The 27,567-nt window shown below is 55.6% G+C and overlaps 1 protein-coding gene across 3 annotated transcripts in view; it reads right to left on the minus strand.

Moving 5' to 3' along the window:
- GFRA2 (GDNF family receptor alpha 2) overlaps positions 1-19,716 on the minus strand; it is a gene marked incomplete at both ends in the record, with an annotated part of 75,996 nt that extends 56,280 nt beyond the window's left edge. Inside the window, 3 exons of one of the 3 annotated variants that reach the window (XM_084246167.1) lie at positions 8,549-8,632; positions 14,217-14,531; positions 19,677-19,716. In XM_084246167.1, the coding sequence (XP_084102293.1) occupies positions 8,549-8,632; positions 14,217-14,531; positions 19,677-19,716 (439 nt within the window). The remainder of the gene's footprint in view (positions 1-8,548; positions 8,633-14,216; positions 14,532-19,676) is intronic. The other 2 variants (XM_084246168.1, XM_084246169.1) reach the window with 2 other exon arrangements.
- Between the last annotated feature and the right edge of the window lie 7,851 nt (positions 19,717-27,567).

Here is a 27,567-nt window from a genome sequence, read left to right on the forward strand (position 1 = left end):
CCCAGGTACTCAGTCTTTACAGGTGCCACCACCACCACTAGTATCCGCCTGAGGGCCTTCCCGGTAACTCCCTCTGGCCCTCCCAGCCTGCCTACAGCTAGACCCTTCCCAGGAGCAGCCTCTATCCCGACATCCTACTGTAACCCTTGTTCACCATTCATCACCAGCATACATTTTTCTTATTTGTTTGTTGGCTTATTTTCTGTTTTCCTCTGTCACCAATGGAACATAAGCTCCAAAAGAGCAACAAACTCCTCTGTCCTGCTCATGAGGCAGCCTCATACCTAGAACAGGGACGGCACTTACGGGATGGAAACACGTGGGAAAGCATTCACACACAGCCCCAAGGAGAGGGCTGCCAGAGTTCAATGGCACAACCTCTGGGCTGTGGAAAGCCTGAAAAAACACAGAAAGGGTTAGGACATTGGTTGTTTCTGTTTAGCAGGAAGCGGTGAGGGCCTTACCAGCTTCTAAAATCCCCAGTTCCCTGGGTTTCCCCAAGATAAAATCTGAGGCAATGGTTTTCCCCTAAGGGATGGGCCACATCTCTCCTCTCCACATCCCACTCAGGCCTTCTCCATCCCTGTCTCCCTTCCGACCTCATCCACCAGCAGGCAGAGGTCACTGCACATAAAAAACCATAACTGTACACATACAGCCCACACACACAACACACATTCCTCACATTTACACACCACACACACCCCACACATCATCTCATACATACCACATTCACATACACCCCACATCCCCTCACACACAGACTACACACATCACCTTACACAAACAACCAACACATATAACCCACACACATATATCACCTCATACACCCCACGTACACATACCACACACATCACACACCACTTCACACATATTACCTTAAAAAGCTACTATCCACAAAAAAGCCACACACACACATACATACCACCTCAGATACACACACATCACACACTCGCCACCTCATACTACCTCCCTCACACACACATCACTCACACAGACCACGACACACACACACGCACACATACAAACCACATATGTACCAGAACACTGCATTCCCCACCTATACACAAGAGACACACTGCATGTTCACACTCTGACTCTCTCAGACTAGTTCCTTTCTAGTCACAAAGATGCATTCCCTGGGGTTATGCTGATAGATATGGTTGGGAGGAGCATTCAAACCCTGTTTTCTGGCCTCCCTGGTGGCCTAGGAGTTAAGTCTCACCGCTATGGCCTGAGTTCAATCCTTCATGGCTCAGCAGACCTCTCCTGTCTTGCCCACTGCTCCCCTCAGCAGTGTATTTCAGTAGATCTGTCTGTTCTGCTCCCAACTCTGTCTCTGGGGAATCTTCTCACCACCACCCCCCAGCACCTCTGGCCTACACTCCAGTTCTTCTACACAAAAATAAACCCTGCCTCCATCCAGATAAATAGGAGAGCCTGGACAAACCAATACCACATCGAGATGGCAAAGCCATCTTGAAAGCCACAAATAAGCCAGAGACCAGCCCAAGCTCCACATCCCACTGCTGAAGGAACAGATATCTCCCAGGAGATGCTATCCCAAGTGTAACAGAAAATAACCTCACCCCAAAACCCTCAGTCCAACCATGGCACCTGAAATCCTATAATTAAACAGCCTTTCTTTGTTCTTTCCTGTTTTGTTACACACACACACACACACACACACACATCAATTTCTTCCTTGGACACAAAGACACCCAAACATGAAGCCACCAATGCCCTGCTCACACCAATGCCAGTAGATCCCTCTATCCACTGACAGAGGTTTAGCGGCACTGACAGGAGATATGAGAAAAAAGACAGAAAAGGGGAAATGCAGACATCTCAGTTCCCCCAGCTGCCAGCCACTCCTTGCCAGGCAAGCTGACCCCTCCCACTTGGTCACAAATGCCATCAGCATGGCGAGGTCATTGGTCACCAGTCTCCCTCTCCCCACCCCACACCTCTGCTTGGCCATCAGATGAATTCTCCCTGAAAGGGGAGGCGTGAGAGGTGACAAAGCTGCAGCTAAAGCCCAATTTTCGTTGACATTCAGAGCCTCTGACAGCTGTTAGGAGAAGAATGTGATTTTGAAATTTAAATAACACATTTCTGCATTCGGCTCAGGGAGACAACCTGAGGATAAGCAGTTTATCGCCAGAGCCACCGTGCAGGGGGACGGGGGGAAGCAGCCTGGTCCTCCAGTTCCTCCTCTGCCCTCCACCCCCAGGCCTCTCCACACACAGGGGCCACCTCAAACAGGTCTCCCAGAGGCACCAGCCTGACCTGCTGAACAGCAACCCAAGGGGAGGAGTTGCTGGAGGCACAGAGCTAGAGGAACCCCCCGGTGTGAGGAAGCAGAACCACTGGGGCAGGGGCTTCCCGAACACCCACAGAGCTGAGCCAGACCCAATCTCCTCACACCTTCACTACAGTCACTGAGACAATCTTCACGGGGGACTGACTCTTCAGTTCAGAATTAACCATCGCCCACCCCAACTGCTTTCTAGGGACCCAGGCCCCTAACTGGACAGTCATGCTGGGCTCTGTTCAAGTCAAGTCCTGGGCAGCAGAAGAGGCCAATGTCCCCCTGCCACAGGACTCTATTCTCTGTCCTCTGAGCCCACCAGGCTCAGGAGCTGTACTGACCCTCACCACCTCAAGCTTGTTCGGGCCCCAAGCCACGATGCTGCGGGCCACGCCATTCCCAGATCCCATGCTCTTCTCCTAAGACTTCCCCTATTTCCCCCAGGCACCGCCCAGTGTAGCCCGCCTGGACTCCTGGGCAGCATCTGGCCTACACTGCCACCAAAACGAAAGCACCTAGCAGGTTTAGGCTGGCCCGCCAGCCGCAAGGACCTGGGTCTGATTCACAGACAGAGTCTCACGCAGGGCCTGGGACACATGGGGCGCTGCATGTTTACCAAACCGAACATGTTCCTCCCAGATCCGGCCTTACCCCTCCTCTCCCATCAGGAACACATGGAGCATGTGGGTGGGCGGGCCTCCTAAGATGTCACACACGCAGGACACCTCACACGTGCGCACCCCTTGGCCTCCTTTCCAAGCAGGCTCAGCCCCTCACATGAAAACATGGACTCCCTCCAGCCCCAACAGAGCTGCTCATGGCCACCGTCCAGATGCTGCAATGGCCCATGAAGCATTATCACCAACCCTCACAGGGCAGGCTGAACACTTTACAGATGGGGTCAGAGAGGTCAAGTGACCGACCTGTCATCACCCAGCTGGTCAGGCAAGGCCAGAATTCAAGCTAGAACTGCAGACCTCAATGTTCACATTCCAGCCAAGGTTCCAGGATCCTCTCTGCACATGTATTAGGAGCACAGCACAGTACAGGCCCCAGGGGACGCACAGGGGAGTGGATCCAGGCACCCACAACCACGCACGAGAGAGAGAATGCCGTAAAGAAGGACAAAGTGCTGGGACAGCAAGGGGACGAGGGTTGCTCATCTCTCAGGCCATCTATAAGACTTTCTTGGCTGGGGTATAGCTCCCTCCTCTCCTTAGCCCCCCCCCCAAAAGGAACAAGAACATCTGTGGACCTCTCCTGGCTCTATGCAAGAAAGACAGCCTGTCCCAGACGATTGCTGGCTGAGTGGACACTACCCAGCTCTTCTTCCTCAACCCACGGAGGCCCTGAGCCCGGGCCTCTCACCAGCTTCCGTATGACCCTCCCAGTCACAAGGGAGCACACGAGGTCACAGTGGCTTAGCAGGAGCCTCAGGATCCTCTGGTTCCCTAAAGATTGCCTGGCCACGCCACTACACCAGCCTCCATCAAGTGCTAACATGGATATGGGTAGCCCACGTCAGCAGCCGAACCAGGCATTACCAAGGGCAACCTCCAGGCCAGCCCTGTAACCTGCCCCCCCCCACCTGTCACCTTAGCCTCCTTTCCCATGCAGGTTCAATACCTCACATGAAAGAATGGGCTCCCTCCATCCCCCAAAGAGCTGACTTTGGAGAAACCACTTCATAATAAGCTTCAGACAATATGCCAGGCACTGGGCCACGCACTGGGCCATGTACTTACAAAAACCCAAGCAGACGTGTTTCCTCAGCCCCGTGCCATGCAGGGAAACCAGCACACTGAGGCAAGGCGCCTGGCCAAGGGACACAGTAGGCGAGCGGGGCCAGGACTGGAATCCTGGGCTAGTCTGTCCCTTCTCTCAGGCCCTTGGTGTCCCTCTCTGTACAGTGAAGGGGTGAACCTTGGTGATCTCTCTGTTCCCATCCAGTGACAGAAGAAAAAGCTTGTTTTCCTGAGTGTGCTCCACGTCCGTGCATGTGGCAGCACTTACACGGGCTGCGGAGGCCCTGGAGGCCCCACCCCAACCAAGAATGCAAAGGCAGCACCAGCTACACCCAAGACCATCTGCCTGTTTCTTCTCCGGGTCTCTTAGGACTGGCCGGTGGCTGGAAGAGAAACTGCCGCTCGACCACCCAGGCCTGCATCCTCACTCTGATGGCCTCCCAAGCGTTTCCACTTCCCTCATTCTCCACATCATGCCTCACCTCCTCCCTCTGCCTAGACCACCTCTTTTCTTCCCCTAAGAAGCTTCCTTTTCTCCACCCTGGGCCACCTTCTTTTGCCTCCTCAGATGGGACCAGCCGGGATTCGATATGCACAGTCACAGACCGCTGGGGCCAGAGGACTCCCAACCTCAGCAACTCCACTTTGTATCCCCTCCAGAACACGCCCTGCTCTACCCAACATCCTTGGCACAGACAATTACTAACTGGGTCACTCTGCCTACATCCTTCTCGCAAGCCCTCACTATCAACCCAACATGCACTACACCTCAAAGAGGCCAAGCCTGAGATCACACACACCTAAGTGGCCAAGTCCTCATTCAAACACAGGACTGCCTGGGACAAAGGCCAGGCTTCTCCCATGCACTACGCTGCCTCCCCAAACTCTCCATTCGTGTTTTCAAGGGCAGCTGGAATTTCTGGAGAAAGGACATACGTCACTGCTCTTCCCGAAATCTCCCTTCCCATCTCCAAGGCCAGGTCAGGACATCTGGGTGCCTTCAACATCACTGTCGCCCTGCTTCCGGGCAGTCAGACCGCTCTCCTCCCGGCCTTGCATTTGGGAGTAGCAGGACAAGAGGAATGCAAGACCCCATCGTGGACCCAGGGCACTCTCTGACTGAGACAGAGAGGGGGAGGAGATGGTAGGGCCCCCAGAGGATACCAAGGAACCCTGGCAGTTTTCTTTGCCAACAGAACCCCAGTAGGACTTCCCAAGAACCCCAACAGGGAGAGAAGGCAAGAGAAAAGAATACACATCCTGTACCAGGCCCTCAATTCCCAGACAGTTGACAGTAAAGACAGTAGCAACTGTGCCAAAGCTCACAGTGGCACCTTCCTGCTACCCTGGGCCCATCGCAGGCTGCACAGCTTCCAGGAGGGCCAACAAGACTCCAGACCTCCATGGCCTCTGAGCGCTCACAGGTAGATGCGGGAGCACATAGCTGAAGGTGGGTGGATGGGACGAGGCTCCACAGCAGCCTCTGGGTAGCAGACTCATAACCCTAAAGCCTCAGGGCAGGTTTGTGGGTCACCCAGGCCAGGGAGACCAGACAGTGAGGCAAGGAGGGTGTCCAGACCCCCAGCGTACAGGGCAGTTAGGCCGGGCCGGTGATCATCACCTGAGCCCCAAGCTACTCTGCTCATCTTCTGCTGACCCACAGCACCCTACTTCACCCCACAGCACAGCCACTGCCTGCTCCTGGCTGGCAAGAGGCTGGGGAGCACTGTTCTAAGCATGTGTCTTCTCTCAGAAAAGAAATAGAAGGTCTGGAGCAGGAAGTGACCTGCCCCAAGCCCCCCAGGCAATCTCTGGCAGAAAATGCCCGGGAGCCCAGGCCTCCCAGTGCCCCACCCAATCTCATTTCTGGGTCTGCACCTCCATGGCTCATCTGGTTTCTGGGTGCCAGGCCAAGACCCCTCCACCCAGCTGTGTGCCCCTGTTCCCCAGACAGAGCCACCCACCCACACCAGCTCTAGGGCTGTCCTGCGTGCAGTGGGGCCAACAGGGTGATGAGGAGAGAACGTCACAGGCCCTGAGCCTTGTCCTGACTGTAGGGAGTGGATCCTAAAGCCCAGAGATCAAGGGCTGTGTGGAACTGGACAGGTGAGAGAAGCTGATCCATGAGAGGCAGACGTGGTCATTTCCTCATTTGTCTTGTCAACAGCCTTGTTCCGCAGTGTCAAGTTCATCACATAAAGATCTTCTGCTAAGAAGATACTTAGTGAGGGTCTGGGAAGCATTAGGGGCCAAGGCTAAGGTGAGGACCTCTGAACTTCAACCAAAGTCATGTCTTTACTGGAGGTAAACCTGGCGCTCTACTGGAAGTCCTGCTCTACCGGTCCCTGAGCTGCTGGCAGGGTGCACCCAGGGCCACCAGGGCAGGCCCACCAAGGCAGCCACACACCAACACATCCTCAATGTCCTGCACAGAGCCCCTGGGCACAGCTCAAAGGAATTGTCCCCAGTGGGGGGGTCTATCCAGGAAATGGGGGGGCGCTCGGTCAGCCCCTCACACCACCCAGCCCTGCCAAGTGGGCAAGCTCACCATAGAGCCCTCACAGCACCCACAGGCACAGCCAGGAGGAACCCGCTCTGAGCCCGTAACCTTATGATGGTAACAGCCCAGACAAGACACTCAATGCACGGACCATCTTCAAAGTCTCCATCCCATTCACCCCTGCCCCCAACCACCAAGCAGGCACAAAGTCATGTCCAGGTGGCCACCCTTTGGTCAGTGGGTTCCAGGATTTCCCCCACCAGTGACATGCATTTTCAAGGGAGGGAGGGTGTTACCAGGGAGCAAAAATTGGTGCTTGGCTAGGCAGGGGGAAAAAGAAGGAACTATTAACAATGGTGTGTGACCCTCCAACTTTCAACCCCATCTGACAAAATTTTATTTCTTGGCATTTGCTACAGACTGAATTGTGTGCAGCCCCAAATTTCATTTGCCAAAGCCGTAACTCCCAATGTGACTGTATTTGGAAACAAGGCTTTAGGAGGTAATTAAGGTTAAAAGAGGTCAAATGGGTGGGGTGCTAATCTAGTAAGACTGTAGCCTTATAAGAAGAAAAGATCCAACTCTCTTCTCTCTCTCTCTCTCTCTCTCTCTCTCTCTCCCCTCCTTCCCCCACCCCACTCCCCACTCCCCTGTCTGCAAGGACACAATAAGAATTAGGCCATCAGCAAGCCAGGGAGAAAGCTCACAGAAAAACCTAACCCTGCCAGACCTTGTACCTCAACCTCCAGAAAAGTGAGAAAATAAATTTCTGTTTTTTGAGCCATCCAGTCTGTGGTGTTCTGTTGGGCAATTCAAGCAGACTAAAGCAATATCTCTCTATTAGAGAGAACTCATTAAGATGGTAACAATGAAAAGGGAAAAGGTTTGAGAAGTACTGTCCTAGAGAGTCCTCCACTCCAGGGCTTGGAGTCTCCCATTTTGCAGTTAGAGAGTAGAGCTTCTCTACTGGCAGCGACTGTGTCCCCAGGGGACAGCTGGAAATGTCTGGAGACATTAAGGGCTGTCACAGTCTGGGGATGCTGCTACTGGTGTCCAGAGAGCAGGGCAACTGCTGAGCACCTTACAGCAGCCACATCGGCTCCTCCCACAGACAGAATTCCTATGGCAAAATGTCATCAGTGCTGCGGCTGCTGAGAAACCAAAAAACTTCAAATACTGTCACAAAACTCCCTGGAAACCAGGGAACAAGCCTCTCCAGCAACTTCTGAGCGCTAGCAGGGGCTCCAGAAGAACACACCCAGCCCTCACAGAGCAGGGCCCAAGATCCAGAAGCCTCTCTCCTCAGTGCTGAGAAAGTGGGTGCGCCAGGCACACTGGTCCCCAACTGCCAGAGGAACAAGCCAAGGAGAAAACCAAATATCTCAAGAGGCTTAGAACTCAGCATGGCCCTTCTCACTCCCAGAAGCAGGGCAGGTGGGAATGGCCTGGCATCCAGAGTCCTCCGTTAGAGGCCCCCTCGGTGGGTACAAGAAGCAAAGCCTTCACGGAGAGGGAAACCCAGAGCTGAATGATCGCTGTGCAACTAACACCAACTGTCACACTGACAGTCCCTGACCGCTCCCACGTGCCAGCATGCAACCTCTTTACATTGGCTCCTGTAGACCTTGGGACAACCCATGATGTATGTGCTGGTGCTCACCCCATTGCACAACTGGGGAAACGGAGGCGCTGAGCGAGTTATCAACTGACCAAATAGGAGAGTGACATCAGGTTGCAGATTCAGGCCCACTGCATGACAGGCAATCCCCACAAATACTCCTTATACAGAGTATACAGAGTGGGTGTCGTGGCCTCCTTTTTCACCTGAGGACCCGAGGCTCAGAAACATTAAGGGGCTTGCTGGTGAGTGGCAGACCCAGCCGAAGGCCAGGCCATCTGAGCCAAGTCCAGGCCACCTGAGCCGAGCCCAGGGACCTGAGCCCACTCCACCAGGTGCAGAGAACTGGCGAAGACCGGCCCCAGCCCGCTTACCTGAGAAGATTGAAGCAAGTCTGAAGATGTCCGAGAGGCGTGAGGTCACGGGCTCATAGGGTGAGGCTTCATAAAACTCCTCACCTGGAAGAGAGAGCCAGCATCAGGCACAGCTCCTCCCTCCCAAAGTGCCACCTGAGAGGGGCAAGCCGAACATTTCACACGAGTGAGCTATTTCTCTCCAAGTAGGGCAGCAATTCCCCAGAGCGGGGCAGCACTGTCAAAGACTCCCCTCTCACACCCTCCCTGCGTGTGCAGCCCTCTTCTGAGGACGTCCTGCCTCTTCCAGAAAGAAGCTGCAGGGAGGTTGGAACCATCACAGTCCAAGCAAAACCAGACACAAATCAGAGGGCGTGAAGCCCAGGGCCCTCCACAACCCTCAGTACAAAGTCCTCATTTCACAAGAGGGCTCTGAGGAAGCCCAGACAGGAAAAGCAGCCTGAGGCCACCCAGCTCCTCAGAGCGGAGCCAGAGCTGGACTCACGTCACCTTTGCCTCCCAACACACCTGACAGCATGCCCAGGTCCCTATCAGAGACAGAATTTCCTCTTTGCTTCCTGTTCTGTCACCAGTAGAATCTGGCCGGTGGAGCTGGTGGGTCCTCAGAGTAAAGGCCTGAACCCAAGCTCCCGGGGCCTGATCCCCCTCCTACCATCTTCCCCACCACCTGCTGGCTTCTCCGACCTTTTTTGGAGGCTTTGGGGAGCATCAGACTCTGAGAATGGAAAAGCAAGCAACAGAAGATTAATGGCAGGGGGCTGCCCTGGAGCCCCCTCACCATGTCTCAGCACCCCCGCCCATTCTGTCAGTGCCTCAGCACAAGAGAGTGCATCCTCCTAAAACATTACAGGTGAGGAGAAATCAATGGAAAATCACTCAGACTGAGCGAGGGGGCAGGAACTCAGGTGCTGATTCACAGCCTCACACATTGACATCCCATCCACCCAGGGCCACCCTAAGCAGCCACCTAGCGGGGAGGCCCTGTGGGACAGCACCCTTGGGGCCACCTATAAGAAATGGTCCCCACTTAGAAGAGACCCCTGAGCCCCTCCCGTAAGGGTCTTGTCCTGCCAGCCCTGGGGGCTCACCCAAATACTAAGCTTAACCAGCCCTCTGCTGGTTCACAGAACAAGGATTCTGTCTGCTATACCCGGAGGACACAGAATAGGTGCTGTCCCCCTGGAGGAATTGGCTTCACCCTTCTCTTCATGTCCTAGGAGCACCCTTTATGCCCTGCTCCACCTGCACCCAGAATGCCTTCTGCACAATGGGCACCCAACTGGTGTTTGCTGAATGACATCCTCCAAACACCTCTCATTCTTTCAGGCCCACCTTCATCCCACCGCCCCCTGGGGCTGACCAGGCTGCCACCAGGGGCCTGTATGATCTCAGCGTCCCACACTCTATCCGCGGGCAATGGAAAAACTCCTTTCAATGGGGTTACCAGCCATTACTATTTGTTGAGGTCAAATAACATAAGAGTTTAGGAAACATTTATAATAAAAATGAGAGTGATAGTGTGCTTTCTCCACTTAGGCACTGTCGAAAGTGCTTGAGATATACTAACTCATTTAATCCACTTCTCCATAATAGGCGCTCTCATTCTCCCTATTTTACTGATAAGGTACTGAGGCAAAGAGGTATTAACTAACTTGCAAGTCACACAGTGGGCAGAGGCAAATTTCAAACCCTGCAAGTTGGCTCATAGTCCAGCCATTATGAATACTGTCTCCAAAAATAAAGTTATTGAAACCAAATTGCTCTTAAACAAGTACTGCTGTTGATGGACTTTTCACAGGATCAGGCTTCTGCCCTGCCAGCTGGCTGGCTCCCCCTCATCAGTGTCTGTCATCCTTGCTACATCTGGCCAGGCAACATCTGGGGATGGGTCCACTAGTATGACTGACCAGGGGGTGTCTAGGTTAAACAGCCTGTTCCAGGACTGGCTGAGAGGGGCCCATCCTATTTAAAACAACTGCAATAGAATTTACCAGTGGGAAATCTGAAGCCTGGCCCACAGGGCATCCCCACAGCCAGGCTGGAGCCAAATCCAGGACATCAGGCTCCTGGTCATGACCTGGGAGGAGACACATGGCAGAAGCATTTTCTTTTCTTATTGGATAAACAGGGTAGCCCCAAACTTCAGAGTCACCTTTAGAGAAGAAAGGTAGCCTGGTCTCAAGCCTCTCCATGAGACCAATGGCAGCCATGAGTAGTGACAAAGAAGGGGAAGACAGGCCAAGGCCAGTCTCTCCCAGGAGCAGTGAAAGAGGACCTGCATGTGCCCAAGTATTGCTCTCACCACCAGTTTGCTGTGTGCAAAAGCCACCCACCTCCCTGCGCCTGTTTCCACCAAAACAAGAGTAGGTCCAAATGACCCCCAGGTCCTTTGCAGCTGGAACAGTCTACATGCTCAGCAGAGGCCATGTTCCTGCCACCTCCAGCTCTTTCTACTTGTGAGGGGTGTCAGCCTATGTTGACAGCAGCAAGCTCAGCTTCAAATAGAGGGATAAGGTGGGGCCAAGTCTCCAGGGGGACCCTACCACCAGCAGGGGCCAAAGAGAAGCCAAGAATCTAAATCTAACCCTCTCAGGGATTCCCCTCTGCTCAGCACTGCCCCTCCCCAGACCCCAGCCAGGTTAACAAGTGTCATTAAGGAACAAGGAGGCAGTATCTGCAGCCTCCTCAGGGGGACCGCTCCCCCACTCTATGAATGATGAAGTCGCAGGTAGGATCCTGTAACTCGCAGGAACATTGTTGTTGAAAGACCCCTCTCTGGCTTCCCCAGTCAGTCCTGGGCAGAAATACCTCTGTCCCCCAAGACCCAGAGGCAGAGTTTTATGGAGTCCCACAGGCTGGTACAAGGCTCTGCTCTGCGGAAGAGAAAAGCAGGGGTCTGCCTTTCTAGAGAGGGCTCAAGGACAGGGTCCAGGCCAAAAGCCCCAGCACTAGCTGGGAGAGATCATCGCTTCTTCAGTGTTGTCACTCACTGAGGCACACAGTAGGTGTTTAAGAGGTGCCTACTGAGTAAATAAACCAAGAACCATCTCAAGAGTGGGAGAGACACTGCAATTCCTGGGTGGGGAGGGCTGTGAGTGCCCCAGGGCGGAGCACAGCACACGGGAGCTATATTTGCCGTTGGCACTGGAAAGCCTGGTCTCCGGGCGCCCATCAGCTCGGTCCTCTCTCTGCACGGCCCACTGGGTGATGCCCAAGGGAGCTGCCCCATGGGAAGACTCACAGGACCCCTCCAGCAGGTCTTCTAGCGAGCAATCCTGCCCTCCTATCTGCAGCCCGCGCATGCCCACCCCAACCACTGCCCAATCTCCCATGGCTTGAAGCACAGGCTGCCAGAAAGGAAACAGGAAATACACAGCCATGCCAGCAGATTGGGGAGCCTCACTTTCTGTGCATCAGAGCCCCCCTTGCGTGAAGGCTGCTCTGGTCCCATGGCAGGAAGCAGGTGGCTGGATGGCATTGCTCCTGCTCTGTGTCCATGTCTGGTTCTAGGACTTGAGGGCGTTGGAAATGGGAGACACGCCCACCTGACTCATGAGGAATGACTTTGTTATTAAAGGCGTGATGCTATTAATTTTGACGCGCACAGCTCATTTCTATACTCAGGGCATGTCTGGACAATTTCACCCCAGTTCAGGAATTCCCAGCACCTGATCCCGCTTCCCCTTCCCTTCCAGCGCCCAGGAGGCCTGCTAGCACCCCGGACCATTCCAAGGCTGGATCCCCCAGGCTCTGGGTCCACCCCGCCCAGTACTGTTCCACAGAGTACCCCTCTATTCTCCACCTCAATATCTCTATCACTGCTTTGGAATTTAAATTGCTTTACCCTCTCACATCTTAAAATAATAATGATCACCCTTTGTTCTTCTTTTTTCACACTAAAATTCTAGGAGTTGCTCTCCAGTCATCATTCCCAGCTCCAAGTCCCATTCACTCCTGAGCCAGACTCTTGTCCCAGCAGCTACCTAATATGCTCACCCCAAGAGCATGAGGGACACTTTTTCACCCCCTTACTAAAGCACTTGGGGGAACACTCTTTCCCTTTGAGGCTGACACTTCCTGGGGCCGCCTGCTATCCCTCCCACCTCTCCCAGAAGCCTCCTTGGTCCCCTTGGCAGCCTTCCCTTCCTGCCCATTCTAAAAAGTTGAGGTCCTGGCCTCTCCCCTGCCCGCCTCCCACAACCTCTGCCCTGTAACCACCTCCAGGTGGATGGTGGCTCCCCAGCCTCTCTGTCCACCCACTCCCTCACAAAGCTCCTGCCCAGCTGTCTGCAGAGTATGGCCAACTGGAAGACCAAGACCTGCCCTCCTCATTCAGTCCCATGCTGTGAGGTACTCATCACCCACCTGGCATGCCCAGAGTGAAAACTGGGTGTCCTCCTTGATTCCTCTCTCCTGTCACCAAGAGCTGCTGACTCTACCTCGCCTTTGTCCTGCCACTGTCCTTTAGCCCGGAGACTCCTGTCCCAAGTCACACAGCGGCCTCCACAGTCTCCTTTCGCACACACACCCCTTCCTTGGAACCACATAAATATCTTCCTGAAGAGAGGCCCAATCCTGTCTCTTAAGATGACAGGTCAGGGCTCACTGCTATCTGCTCCCTCCTCACCCCATCTGCACTTCCAACTCCCCCCCATACTGAGTGAATTGCAGGTCTGTAAAAGGATTCAGGTGCCTCACTGCAGAGCTTTGCCCAGCTCTCCCCCAACCTCTACACTCCCCACAAATCCCCTCACCCAGTAATGCTACTCACTCTTGATCTAAGCTTGGAGGCTGCCTCCTCCAGGAAGGCTATTTAGAGTTCACAATAAGGCATTAGATGCTCCCCTCAGTGCTTGCCAACAGCATTTCTGCCACCAAATGACAGAAACTCTCTTATCTGCATGCCCCTAGCCCCCAGACTAGGAGCTCCATGCAGGCAAAGGCTACCCCAGCTTATTCTATACTCTTCCCAAAATGCCTAACAGAAGTTATAGAACAGCCAAATCAACAAATGAACAGTAGCGACCCAGGTGGTCAAACTTTCAAAGCACATGCAAATACACCATGCTCCAGGGGGTTGGGGTTGGAAAGAGGGGGCTGCTGGGGTGTGGGGGGATGACGCTATAGATCTGCCTTGGGACTCCAAGTCAGACCTGCCAAGGGGTATAGACCACACTGCTCTGGCCCTCAGCCCACACCAGGTAGCCATGGGACAAGGAACTTCCCCTCTGAAAGACAGGCCTCCTAGGAGCTGGAGGAGCAGCAGAGGAGCCTCTGCGCACCTTGGCAAAGCTCTACAGGCACATGGCCGCCCCTTTTCTCTCCATTCTCACATCCCATCCACCTAGGAGGGAGCTGCTACTGCAACTTCTCTTGCTCTGGGTGTGGGCCCCTCCACCTTGGTTACTTCTCCTCCCCCCATTTTGCTGGCTCCCCTTCCTCTAGCCTTTGTCCTCCCCACACCACCTCCAGGGCTGTCACCTGCCTCTGTCCCCAAGAGTTGCTGCCCTCCTAGCTTGGGCGGTTACTTCCTCCAGGCCCTCAGGCTCCCCTGGCAGGTAGAGCAAGCCAACCAGTTCACTCACATCCAAGTCCACTTCGGAGCCTGGGCCCACCCCAAGAACCCCTTGCTACCACCTCTTCCTCCCTGGGGCCCCGCCAAGCTTACCCTCCGTCAGCCCCAGGTGGATGCTCCAGTAGATCTGCAAGCACTGCAGCTCCTTCTTCATGCCGCGCTTGCAGCGGCAGTCGTACAGGGGGCTCTCCTGCAGCACCTCCAGGGCTGCCTGGCACTCCTTGTTGGCCAGCATGGTGTTGCGGTCCCGGCCCGCCAGGCACTGCCGCAGCGTGCGGTAGCGGGAGCTGCAGTTGGATTCGGCAGCGCACAGCTCATTGGCCCGGACACAGTCCACTGGGGGGCGCCAGCCGTGGAGCTCGGGGCCCTGCAGGGAGGAAGGGCTGGCCAAAGAGCGGAGGGTCTCGTCTGAGGTGGGGAGGGAAGACAAGTGTGAATGAGAGCTCCGCAATCTCCCACCCAAGATGGAGGCCTGGGGGCGTGGGCCCTGCTGGGAACATCACTCCCATGTGCCTCCAAAGCACACGAAGGCCGACTCAAGGCTGTTCTCCCCAACAGAGCCAGGTCAGGGGGTGTCGGTTCAAGCACCCCAAGTTCCCACCATCCCTCCTGAATCCCAAAAGAGACCTCAAGCTATCCTTCTGCCTCAGCTCTCCAGTTCTCTTCAGTTCCACCCTCAGCTACTCGGCACCCACCCTGGCCCAGGAGCACCGCAAGGAAAGCCAGGAGAGGCCTCACCCTCAAGACCAGTCTAAGACTGTTGCCAGCTTAGCAGAGAGCTGAGGCTACAGGACCTGCTGGGAGCGCAGAGGTCCCAGGTCTGGCTTTCACAAGACCCAGGCCTCCTATCAACCTCAGTCCCAGCCAGAGGTCCGCCAGAGGTCCACCCTCGGTGCTGGGCTAGGCCTGGAAAGCAGCAGAACTTTCCTAGCCTGTCAGGACCTAAAGACCACAGAATGCAGCCCTCTCATTTTACCCTAGGGAAACTGAGGCCCAAAGAAGGGAGCTGACAACTCAAGGTCACATGCAGGCTGAAAGGCCACTCTGACCTTCCTTTCTGAATCCCTAGGTTTTAAAAAGCAGACAGTCTAGCCCCATGGGCTCCACGGAGGCATGCCAGAAGGGAGGGGCTACCCTTTTCCCTCCAAGTCCATCTTTCAGATCTCAAAACTTGGCCTCCCATGGCCAAGTTCTGCCCCAAACCCCAGCAAAAGAAAAGGCCGTAGGCGCGTCTGGTGAGACACTTCCTCCCTGTCTCTTCTCTCTTGAAATGTGCCTTTCCGTTTCTCTCACGCCTCTCTTCTAAGGGGTCAACTTCCCATCATGGTTTCCCTGTGAATGGCTTTGTTCTCTCAGTCTCTCCCTCACCATCTCCCCAATCACTCTCCTCTCCCCTCATGTCTTTTTCGCTATCCTTTCCTTCCAACCCTGCCTTTAAACCCTCTTAAGTTGTCTCACCTTTTTTTCTTTCCAAAACCAAGTCACTGCAAGGAAATCACTTCCCACCCTTAGCACTGGCCTCACACTTGGAACCTTACCTCCCCAAAAGTGCACAATTAGTCCACTCTTCTCACTCATCACCCCCAAAGCCCAGCAGCCGAACCCAGTCCTAATAAGGCCAGGGGTCAAAGAAGAAGGTACTGAGGTGAAGGGCTGAGAGAGGCTCAGATGCTTTAAAATCAAGATCCCAAAACGCTTTCCTCTAGGCAGACATCTCCCTGGTTTCCCTGTCCTCTCCAAGCCCCTGGTGCCAGACCGATCCCCAGAAAAAGCCCATATCAAGGCCCAGAGGCAAGACCAACTTGTCCAAGACCCGAGGAGTGATATGGGAGGCTTCTTCCACCTACCCTGCCCCAAATAGAGTAAGATCCTAGGCCAGAAGTCCCCTCCTCGGAACCCCACACTGTCCCCCCCATTTCCACCCAGAGCCACATCTCTCTGCTTCCCCCTTGGAGCCCCCGCTCAAGGGGGAGCTACCTTAGGCAGGGAGACAGCGACACCTAGAGGTAGAGCGCAGCACTGCATGCCTGCACTCCCACCTATGAAGGAAAGAAACCAGGTCTACCCCACTTGGAGATGCAGAAGAGAAACGGGGAGAGGCCCTGCAGTAGAGGTGGTCTTTGGGTTAGAGCAAAAGACATACTCCCATTGGCCATACATGTGCCTCCGGAAAGGAAGAGCTAAAGGCTGTGGTCAGGCTGAAACAAGACCAGAGAAGAAGCCATTATGGAGGGTGGGCACTGACAGCGGGCATCTGCCAGGGCACTGGCTAGAGATGTCCTTCATCCAAGCCGAGACAGCAGCTTTATTTCCCAGCTTCAGCAAATTCTCAGGTTCCTGAACAAGACTCGGGTGCATCTGGGCCATCCAGGAGCAGCTGAGCTGACCCGGCCTCACACGCACCTGCTGTCCCCATCGGCCAGCCAGCCAGCCTGATAGAGCCTCAATACCGGCCCAGGCCTCTCCCTGTTTTTCTTCTGCATCTCCAAGCGGGGTAGACCTGGTTTGTCTAAGCTCCTTTCTTTCCTTCATAGGTGGAAGTGAAAGGCCCTTGTTTCGTCATGCCCAGCTAACACTGCCTACCAGCATCTCAAGCTTCAGAAAAGCCTCTGCCCAAGTGGAATTTCCAACCAACTCTCAATTATGAGTTCCTTGCCAGGAAAAGGGTCCTGAGGCTGAAGTTTCCCTACCACCACCGTTTCCTTCCTTTCACTGACTATGCCCAGTGTCCAACCTTGACTGCACCTGTAGCTACACCATCATAGGAGGTGGACGGAGAAAAGGGCATCCATGGCAGGCTTAAGGTACGACACTAGCCAGGACACTTACCCTGCCTGCCCTACAGGAAGGTCGAGACAATCAAGGGGTGCTTCTTACAGAATCCTAGGGTCCCATGCAAAAAGGAAGGGCTTCCCTACCTGCCAGTTAGGCACATGTGACTAGACTGGGCAGTGCTCTGTGGAAGGTCAGGCAGCCTCTCACCAGACTCCCTGACTACCTCCGTCTAGAGGCCATCATCACCCCTGGAACACATCAGTCCCACCAAAGAAGGAAATGAGGGCAACTCTGAGCTTCCAGCCAAAAATGCTGGGAGAGCAAAGGTCAAAGTAACTGGTAACATTTCCAAGCTTGGGGTAGAAAGAAAACTCACATCCATCAAGAAGACACATCAAACACTTCTAGATACCTACAGTGACTGAGAGACCAGAGTCACAAAGGCCTGCTTGCATTAACCAGCCTCACGAGATATACAATATGTATCAGCAGGCCAAAGGGAGATGGCCCTCTGACCGGCCTGGCACCCCTCAACGCACTTTCCTCAGAACTCTCAACACTGGAGGGCAGGGTGCCTGGGTCAGGCTCAGAACCTGGGGCAGCACACCGAAAGGCCCTTGTCTCATCATGCCCAGTTAACACTGTCTACCAGTATCTCAAGCTTCAGAAAAGCCTCTGCCCAAGTGGAATTTCCAACCAACTTCCAATTATGGGTTCCTTGCCAGGAAAAGGGTCCTGAGGCTGAAGTTTCCCTACCACCAACCTATTCCTTCCTTCTTGACAGCTCTAATCCTGAGCCATGTCGTCCAGCTGAAATCTCACTCTAGTTTTCAAAAGGGACTTCTCTAGTGAAGGGAACTGAAGGACTGTGACCAAAGGGGCTACTGACCCCAGCTCCTCCCCTACTCTCACCCCAGGAGCGGCAGACCCCCAGTAGGGCACCATCTGAACAGAGCCCCTGGCATGCACACTCATGTGCACATGCATTCCCCCCACCACACACTCTCACACACTCACACACAGCTACACACATACCATGAGAACAGACTAGACTCCTGAGTTCCTCAGCTAGGAAAAGCCTGCCTGCAACAGGGGGGTCTGGGCCTAGAAATGCCCACCAATCTCCTCCACCTGGGATGTCAGAACACACCTATACCTAGGAGTCTCAGGAGCTGAGGGCTATCTGGCTGCTTCTCCTGAAATACAATTTTCTTTTCTTCTTGGCCCTGCTCAGTCTTGGCCCCAGAAAGTTGGGTTTCAACACAGCAGTGGGAGAAAGGTCAGGTCTATAAAAGCCCCTTCAGAATCAGGGTTGCTGGGCAGGGTTCAGGATGGCAGTGGCTTGGAACACCTTCCCAGCTTCCACCTCGGCCCCTCCCACCCTGGACAGAAGCTTAGAGAGGCCAAATATTGAAGGCCACACCCTCGAGCAGGGCCAGGCCCCAGGGGGACCCAGGGTGGAGAGTGGGGGTGGGGGGGGTGGAGGGTGGACAAAAGGCCCAGAGCCTAACCCACAGGACTCAAATACCCTCCCAGTGAAGAGGGCACTTATTCCACCACCCACCTTCTTGCCAAGCACCTACCTCCCCACTGTCTCCCTCTCCCATCCTCCTGGAGGGAAGGGCTGCCCAGCAGGCCAGGGTGGCTGGCACAACACCCACACCCCACACAGAAGCAGATGTGTGCTCCTTCAACACAGATCCTCCAGCTCCTGGGGGAGGGGCCCTGCGAGGCACGCAGCCTCCCCTGAGAGCCTGATCAGCACTCAGCCTTGCAAACACCCTTTCCCTCACCTCAGCTCTCAGAATGCTCCCTGTGTACCCATTTTCCAAGAAGCTGAGATTCCACACAGCATAAAATGGGGCAGGCCAGGGATTGGGAATTCTGGGTGAGAAAGAGACCTCTGTGTTCAGGGGCACCAGCCACCCTGTCTAGGTGCAGGGCGCCTACAAACCCAGCTTCAGCTTTTTGCCCCTCACCTCTCTTCTTCTTCACCCAAGGTAGTCAACTTTGACCTCGCCCCACGTTCTTCCCACCAGTGGTGGGGTCCCCAGACCCTTAAAGGTAGAAAAGGCTGGGCAGCGGAAGACTGCTCACAGCCCTCCGCTCCTGCCCACCTAGCTGGCTCGGGGAGGGAGGGCAAGGGGTAGGGAGAAACTTGAAAAGTGTTGCAGGGTAGTGGAGCCGCTGGCAAGGGTGGGTCGGGATTGGGAAGCGGGCTGCATTTTCCAGAGGTTGATTGGCAGGTGGGGGATGGCTGCCAGCACTGCCCCCACAGATGTCCAACCTGGAGCTGCCGGAGAAACCCCAGCCCTCCACCACAGCCCTCAGGGAACGCTCTGGGGAAGGTGGGACGGGCAGGATTTCTCTCTCCCCATCCCTGAGCTTCAGCCCTCCCGCCCCCTTCCAGAGCAAGAGTTGGATTTTTTCATTCTTAAGTTGCCGCAATTGGAACCTATGATTTAGAGGAACGAGAGCTCTCGTGGCGCGCGAGCATGTGTGTGCGTTTGCGTGCGCGTGGATGGGGACGGTCTGGTGTTCAAAGTCTCCTTCCCGATGCCCCTGCGTCCCCACAAGCCGCGGCTCCCGCGCCCGCCTGCATCCCCGCCGCCCGGGCTCGCTCCGCGGCGCGCTCTCCCCACCGCTCCCCTGCGCCCCGGCCCCGCGCCCGGCTCGCCCCCCGCGCTCCCCGCCTCCAGCCGGCGCCCCAACGCGAGGCCCCGCGCTGCCCCCCGGGCTTCCGCGGACGAGGTGCCCTCGCCGCCCGCGGGTACTCACCTAAAAAGAAGAAGAGGCAGAAGGCGTTTGCCAAGATCATGTTAAATAAATCCCACAGTTGTTTTTTTGTCTTTCTCCCTTGGGTAAAAAAAAAATAACAATAATAACAGCCAAGCCGTGATAATCAGCCCCAAATCCAATGCGGAGATCCCAGCTAGTGCACCCGAGGAAGATCCCGAATCGTGCGATCCTCGCCTCTGGCTGGAGGGTGGGGGGAGAGGGCGACGAGCCGCCTCTCGACACCCCCGTGCCCACTAAAATCAAGCGACACGTCTATACGCGCAGATCTGCTCTAGAAGCCGGAGCCGGGTCCTGCGCGCTGCCCTCCCCGGCGCGGGTCCCGGCAGCGCGATCCCCGCGGGTCCGAGCCCCCCGCGCCTCCCAGAGGGGATGGGGAGGTGGCCAGAGGCGACCTGACAAGGTAGGGCTGAAGGGAGGCGGCGAGGGTGGGGGTCGGGATAAAATGCAAACAGAAAAGAAATCCACCGACGGGTGTCAGCGCCAGGGAACAATCCAGTGGGAGCCTCGAGGACGGAAGACGAGAGTCGCTTCTTTCGCACCAAGACGAAGAAGAAAAGATTCAAAAAAAAAAAAAATCTTCTCCCGCGAACCCCGGCTCGCCTCACTTTTTTCTAATGGAATTCCAGGGCCCGAGTGTCTCTGCGCGCGTGTGTCTCGCTCTCCGCTCCCTCCCGCGCCTCTCCCCGGCTCTCGCTCTTTGCTCTCGCTCTCCCCAGCTCTCCCTCGCCCGCTCTCCCTCCCCTTCCCCCTCTCCTGCTCCTCCCTCCGCCCGCCCCCTTCCCCCCGCGCGGCTCCCTCGCCGCGGCTCGCGCGCCCGCGCCCCTCTCCTCCGCCCGGGGCTCGGCGCTCCGGCTCCCAGGCGGCGGGCGGCGGGCGGCGGGCGGCGCGGGGCGCGGGCGCGCGGCGGAGCAGCTCCACTCTGCAGCGGCGCCGGCGCCGGGGAAGGCTGGCGGGGAGCAGGCTCCGCTGCTGGCCCCCTCGGCTCGGCCGCGCGCCCTTCCCGGACTGACCTGCCGCCTGGGCCGGAAACCGACCGGCTCCCCCGGCCGCCGCTCGGGCGCAAACCCACCGAAGCCTCCGCCCGGCCGTCCCCAGCCCTTGCGCACCCCTCGGCCCCGACCTGGCACACGGCGAACGGGTAGCGCGCCCCGACCCCACCCCTGCCCCCGCGCCCCCGACCGACCGCCGGTCCCGAGGCTGGGGGTGTGGAGCCCGCGCGCCCGAGCCCCCCCGGGGGGGAGGGGGGAAGGGCCCTGGAAAATCCGCGGCTGGGTGGTCTGGGGAGGAGACTCCCCCTCCGCGGATGGATGGTTCTTTCGACCCGGGCGTAGGTCAAGAGCGTCTTTCCAAGGATCCCTTTCTGTGTCTGCGCCCAGCGTCCGCGCACAGCCTGCCGGCGGGGATCTAGACCCGCGCACGCATGCACTTGTGCTCTCCACGCGGGGCTCTAGAACTTTCCCTGCACGCCCCGGCCTCGCAGCCCTGCCAGACCCCCTCGCTGGTCTCCCTTCCCCGGCTCAGGGAGAAGGCGGTGGTGCCAGGGCGCCCTGACCGAGGCCCCACGAACCTGGCCCCACGAACCTGGCCGAACAGCGCGGGAGGGGTCGGGCAGGGCCTCGCACCCCAGCCTGGCGAGAGCGCCCGAGACCCACCCAGGCCGAGCTCCACGCCAGGCTCGGCCGCGGGCTTGGCTCCCGGGAGCGCTCGCCACGCAGCCCGCAGCTCCCGGCTTGCGAGGCGCTGGGTGGGGCCTCCCTCCCCCAGCCGGGAAGGGGGCGATTGATCCATCTGTCGATGGGCCGGGCTCACTGGCGTGTTTTAGTCACGGAATTTACAATAAACGCCCAGAAGCACCAAAAAGGAAGCGTCTGGCTGGGAAAGGCTGAAGCAGAGGTGAGAGATTGCCGACGCGCTCCCGCAAGAGGAAGCGCTGTGGCGGGGCTGTGGCCAGGGGAGATGCACTCCCGCGCGCAGGGGCCCCCTGTTTCACGCTCCCCCCGGCACATCCTTAGCCTCGGTAGAACTGCCCTGTACCCCTCAACCCTTGTGCACACAGTCCTGCAGGCAGCTCCAGGGAGCCTGTGTTACTGGGGTGGGGTGCACCCGCCTAGTAAACTTTCTGTGCCACCCCAAACCGGGTGTTGGCTCGATCTGCAGTGTATTGGGTAGTGCCTCTTAAGCTGCATTTTGAAATGAACAAGACTCTGGAAGAGAGTAAATGCTAAAAATCGACTTGGGCGCGAAGGGAGGGGTCACTCACAGAATCAGCCGCCTTCAGCAGTGGAAAAGCTAGAGGGAGCAACTTCCATCTTGCAGATTTAGGCGGGAACCCGGCTTCTCTAGGCTTGCAATGACAGAGCGCGGGCCTCCTCCTAAAGCCAAGCCACCCCAGGCGGCTTTGGCCTTCGGCTGCGCCCCGACACTTGGCCCCCTCCCGCCCCCTCCCCCGCGCATACACAGTGGCACGGGCAGGAGGTGCGGCTCTAGTGGCTCTGGTGGGTTGGTGGAGGGCCTGGGCGAAGAGGGCTTGGAGATTGGAGCAGAGAGAAACCCCTTCCGCGGCCCTCTGTCATTCCTCGGGGTCTGGCCAGTTCCTCACATCTGACACGGTCCCTTGGTTTCTTCCCAAAAATCGTGGACTAAAGGAACTGGCTTCAGAAACGTGTGGGTTAAAGGATGGAAGCCCACAGGACTTATACACTGCCTGGCAGTCCAGGACCAGAAGCCAGAATCTGGGATCCTGGTGTCCGTGACTCTTCTCCCCCTCCCCCAAACTACCAGTGCCTTGTGGCCAGCCAAATACCCCCCCCCACACACACACACACACACAAACACACACACACTTTAATATTACAGGAAGATCTTTCTCTCCCAAGGAACCTTTTCCAGGCTCCAAAATTATCACTAGCCATCCCTCTCCCTCCCTCCCCACCCACCCCAGAAAAATGTTCCGCTTTCTTTTAACTCTGGCTGGACAAAAGAAAGAAAACACTTTGAAACATGTGTGGAGCTTTTGTCTGTCTCTTCTCCAGTGAAGGGGCCTGAGAAAGCAGCAAATGGCTACCCAGCGTGGCGCCCACCTGTTTCCCATAGTAGGGGAGAAACCTGGTAGCAGGCATGAGTGGCTGAGGGGCGCACCCCGTCTTCACAGGGAAATGGACACCACCAGCCAAGACCATTCAGTTTGTGTGGGTGGGGCACCCTTGACCTTGTACCCTCTCCCTTCCTCTCTGTACAAGGGTTTCCCACTGCACCTTGCTCTCTGCTAACTTGAATCCTCAGCCTGCGCTGCCCTTAGATGGGGAGGCGTCAAGTGTCACACCTTATTTCCTGAGCATCTGCTTTGGGTAAAGCCACTCAGTGCCAGGATCTGCAGACAAAGCAGGGATTAAAAAAAAAAATTTTGTAGACATTAGATGAGATACTATACACAGACCAGTGGAATGCCTGCCTCCTAGAAATCATCATAAAATGTTACCCTTTCTCCCTGGGATCCAGAGAAAGAATTTGGAAACTATGACAAGATTAAATGAGAAGGAGACTACTTTGAAGGGATCAAGGACAGGAGATCTTACAAGAAGAGTCCTGGGAGAATTGAGAGCCTCTCAGCGGAGACCCACAAACAGGTTCACTGATACCACTTCCTCCCCCATGAGGGCCCGTCCCAGCTGCTCCTGCCCACCCAAGTGGACCCTTTGCCCATCACAGATTCAGCGGCTTTCTTGTGCAGGGGGGAGGGAAGACAGCGCTTAGCCTTTTATTTCTTCCTCAGGCAAGAATGGGAAGGCACCAGGGGCACAGGAGGAGAGGGTGCTGGTGGGAGAAGATCTGGAAGGTCCAACTGGGATGCTCGGTGGAGGACCAGGCATTGAAGACTTTGGGTTTGCAACCTTAGCAGCCACTGAAAGTTTTTGAGTAGGAGACTGACATGACAAGAATGGTGTTTTAGGAAGATTGATCTGACAAGTCTGTGAAGGATAGAGACAAGAGACCAGTTAGAAGGCGACTGTTAACAGTTTCTGCTGAGGTAATAAGGACCCCAAACAGGAGGAGGTGGCGGTGGGCATGGACAGGAGGAGTGGATGTCAGAAGCATTGTAAAGATGAATTGGCAAGATGATGGTGACAGACACAGCAGGAGACAGGGAGGAGGGGAGCTGGCACCCATGACAGTAGCCAGGCCAGGACAAAGTCACCAGCCTGCCTTCCCAGGCTTGGCGATTGTAAAACATCATTAAGTGACCAGATGTATAGCAAGATACATGTTGATATCCCTTTAATTCTTACAACTCTGTGGGGTAAATACTATTAATAGCTCCATTTACAAAAGAAAAAACTGAGGCCAAAGAAGTGTTTTAAGGGCCTCCCTAGTGGCCAAGGGGTTAAGTCTCTGGGCTATCGTCTGACGTCCTGAGTTCGATCCCTGGTCAGGGAGCTGACCCACATATTGCAGCAGACCTCTCCTGTCTCGCCCACTACTTCCCTTAGCAGTGTATTTCAGTAAATCCACCTGCTCTGCTCCCCACTCTGTCTCTGGTGAATCCTCACACACACACACACACACACACACACACACACACACACACACCCCACCTCTGGCCTACACCCCAGTTCTATACAAAAATAAAATATTTTTTTTTAAGTATTTAAGTAGAACCAGAGCTAAATGCTCTCTTACCCTCTCCTAGCACAACAAAGCTATTGGATCTGCAATGGGCAAGGGTCCACTTGGGTGGGCAGCTGGGATCCAAGGTCCTGCCCTGGTAACCTCTATATCTTGAATGAGGAAGCAAGGTGACAGCTCTCCAGGCTGTAAATTTTCATGTCCCAGTCAGAATATCTTAAATATTCCCTGTCTCCTTGCTCTGTCCAGCAACAGTGTAAAGAATCATGAGAGGGCCTCCTTTGTGGCACGGGGGTTAAGACGCAACCTATGAAAATGTCCACAGCCTCAGCAGCCTCTGTAGCATGAGTTCGATCCCAGCCAGCCAGGGAGCTACCCACATGGCGCAGCAGACCTTTCCTGCCTCACCCACTGCTCCCCTCAGCAGTGTATTTCAGTCAGCCCACCTGTTCTGCTTCCCACTCTTTCTCTGGTGAATCCTCTCACCCCCCACCCCCCACACACACACCTCTGGCCTGTACCCCAGCTCTTGTATGCATAAATAAATGGAGGGGAATCTCCCGCCATTTTTCAATAATTTCCTCCGGTGCAGCTGAGAAGGAGTCGTGACTGCCGGACGCGGGGACCCGTGGCGAAGGTCGGCCGGAGGCTGCCGGGCGGCGCGGCCGTGTGCGTGGGAGTTCTGCGTCCTTGCGTCCGGCTCCATGGCGCTCTCGCGGCCGCGCCGGCAGTGAGGGAGCCGAGTTCGCGCCGCCCTCTCACCCCTCCCCTCCCCCACCCACCCCGGGAGCCAGGCGCTCGCTCCGGGCCGCTGGGCCTAGTGTGGCGCCGCGGGCTCGCCGAGGAGCCGCCGCCCGCCCCGCCGCGCCACTGCCGCCGCGATGGCGCCGCTGCTGGGCCGCAAGCCCTTCATTGATTTCTCGAATTGATTTCGGTCAGTGTTCTCCATGCTTCATCATTCTCTTTAAAGTCAGTGTTGCAGGAGGTGGGAATCCGGCTTTACTTAGCCTCTCCCCAGGGCCTCCAAGACCTCGCTGCAGCTCCACCTAGGCCAGGGAGCCCCAAGCCTCCTACAAGCACATTACAGGGGTCAAGCTGTTGCTGCAGCAGGAATGCAGGGGTGTGGGTGGAAAGGTATCTGGCAGGAGGTTATCAACACCTCCTCCTGTGGCTGCAGCACCATACAAGTTTCACTTCTTCCTCCAGGATCTCAAAACCCTTACAGCACCCCTGGGAGGAAGGCGTGGCAGAATCACATTCCCTTCCTAGTGAACAAACTCAGGTTGAAATTGTGGGACATGGCCCAGGTCACAACATGGCCAGCTCATGACAGAAGCAGCCTAGAGAGTGGGTGCTCCCCCACCCTGGTCCAGTCAACTTTCTCCTAACAGAAACCAACAGCCATCCTCTCCTCTGCTGTCCCCCACTTAGGAGATCGGAGAGGAAGGGAAGACAGCACCCCAAACAGTTTTTGACATTGTCTTAGTTGCATCCGGGACGAGTCTAGGTAGGGCTGTTTCTCTAAACTCATCTGAGTTTAGAGACCCTGAGCCACAGGGTTCGAGAAAGCCATGGACGTGCACTCCACCCTACCTCTTCACACTCCACCATGGCAGCTGGTGCTAACCTGGAAAATAGCCTTTTGGTGAGTTCCTGTCAGCTTAAAAAATCCCTGCTCACCGTCCAGTCTCTGTACCCCCCAACATGACATAATCTTTCACCTATGTTGGCAGCATTGCAGCCATGCCCCAGCATTGTCCCAGGGCCAACACTGAGCTTGGCAGACCCCAGCTGCCCAGCACACCCCACATTCTCTCTCCTGAGCACGCACACCCACCCTAGCTCTCAGACATTGGCCATCTGCCAGGTTACCCAAGGTCAGAGGCAGAATCCAGAAAGAGGGGCAGTGATTGCTTCTGCCAAACTGTGGGGAGCCAGCTCCTGCTGTCTGCAGCCCCCCAGGAGAGCTCTCAGCCCCAGCGGCTCCCCGCAGAGACAGGTCTTTATTTAGCCAAGTCTGGCATGGTGGGTGGAGCTTCAGAGCACAGTCTGAGATGGACTGTCACTTGAAGGGCCCAGCATGGTCGCAGAGACTAGAGCAGCTCACAGAAAATGGGGACCAGAGTGTCCCTCTCTGACCAAATACGCTTTTCTTGGGCCCAATCTAGAGTCAGCCAGATGAGAACATTTACCTGAATGCCCATCCCCCTCACCCAGACTTTGAGTTCTGGGAACTTCTTTGCCAGCGTCCAAGAATGTTCTCTCTCGCCCCACCTTCCCCAGGCACTGGTTCTTCTTCCCTTCTGGCCTCAGTAGGACAAGATGCTGCTCCCAGGGGAGGGTCATAGTTTAACCTAAAAGAATGAATTGCTAATGGTAAGATTTCAATCATCCTCAGCCCTCAGGTCCTTCAGGTTGAAAGGAAACTTCTGCTGCAACAATCATGGACAGCCAACAAGTACATACACTGACAGCGCACAAAGCTTTTTCTTGTCAGCTTGTCTCCCGTAAGCTCTGTGAACAGCCTCTGCTGGGCACTTTTCCTTGCGGAAATCTTTTTTTTTTTTTGAAGATTTTATTTATTTATTTTATACAAGAACCACGGTACAGGCCAGATGCGCAGGAGGGTGAGAGGATTCACCGGAGACAGAACAGGGAACAGAACAGGCAGACTGATGAAATACACTGCTGAGGGTAGCAGCAGGTGCAACAGGAGAGGTCTTCTTCGCCATGTGGGACCCTTGCTGGTCGGCCGGGATCGAACCAGCACTGCAGAGGTTGCAGACAGCTTCACAGCGCTACGCTCAAACACCTGCACCACCAGGGGAGGCCCATCCTTGGAGAAATCTTACAATCAAGGCACCAAGTGACCAGTCCAGGATCATATAGTCATGAGTTGCTGAAGTTGGACTTGAGCCAAAACCTGATTCCAGATTCTCTATTCCCTGTTTGCTTAAACAATCAGTAAAATAAAGAAATAAAATGCTTTTTAATTATAAAAATGAATGTGATTTTACAGAAACATTTCCAGAAACAGGGTGCTGATTTCCCCTCAGGGCTTCTATTCCATGGCCCAGACAGCTCTGATAATTGAGAAGTTCTTCCTTATGCCAAGATGGAAATAACCTCCTCAGGGCTCCTGGGGCACAAGGGTGGGAAGGATGGAGGAGTCTCCCAGGAGCCCTGTAGACTGTACACACCCATGGACAGTCAGCAGCCTCCCTGAGGCACCCAGTTTGGTTTCAGC

This window comes from Talpa europaea (genome assembly GCF_964194135.1).
Source record: "Talpa europaea genome assembly, chromosome: 10".
Taxonomy (NCBI): domain Eukaryota; kingdom Metazoa; phylum Chordata; class Mammalia; order Eulipotyphla; family Talpidae; genus Talpa; species Talpa europaea.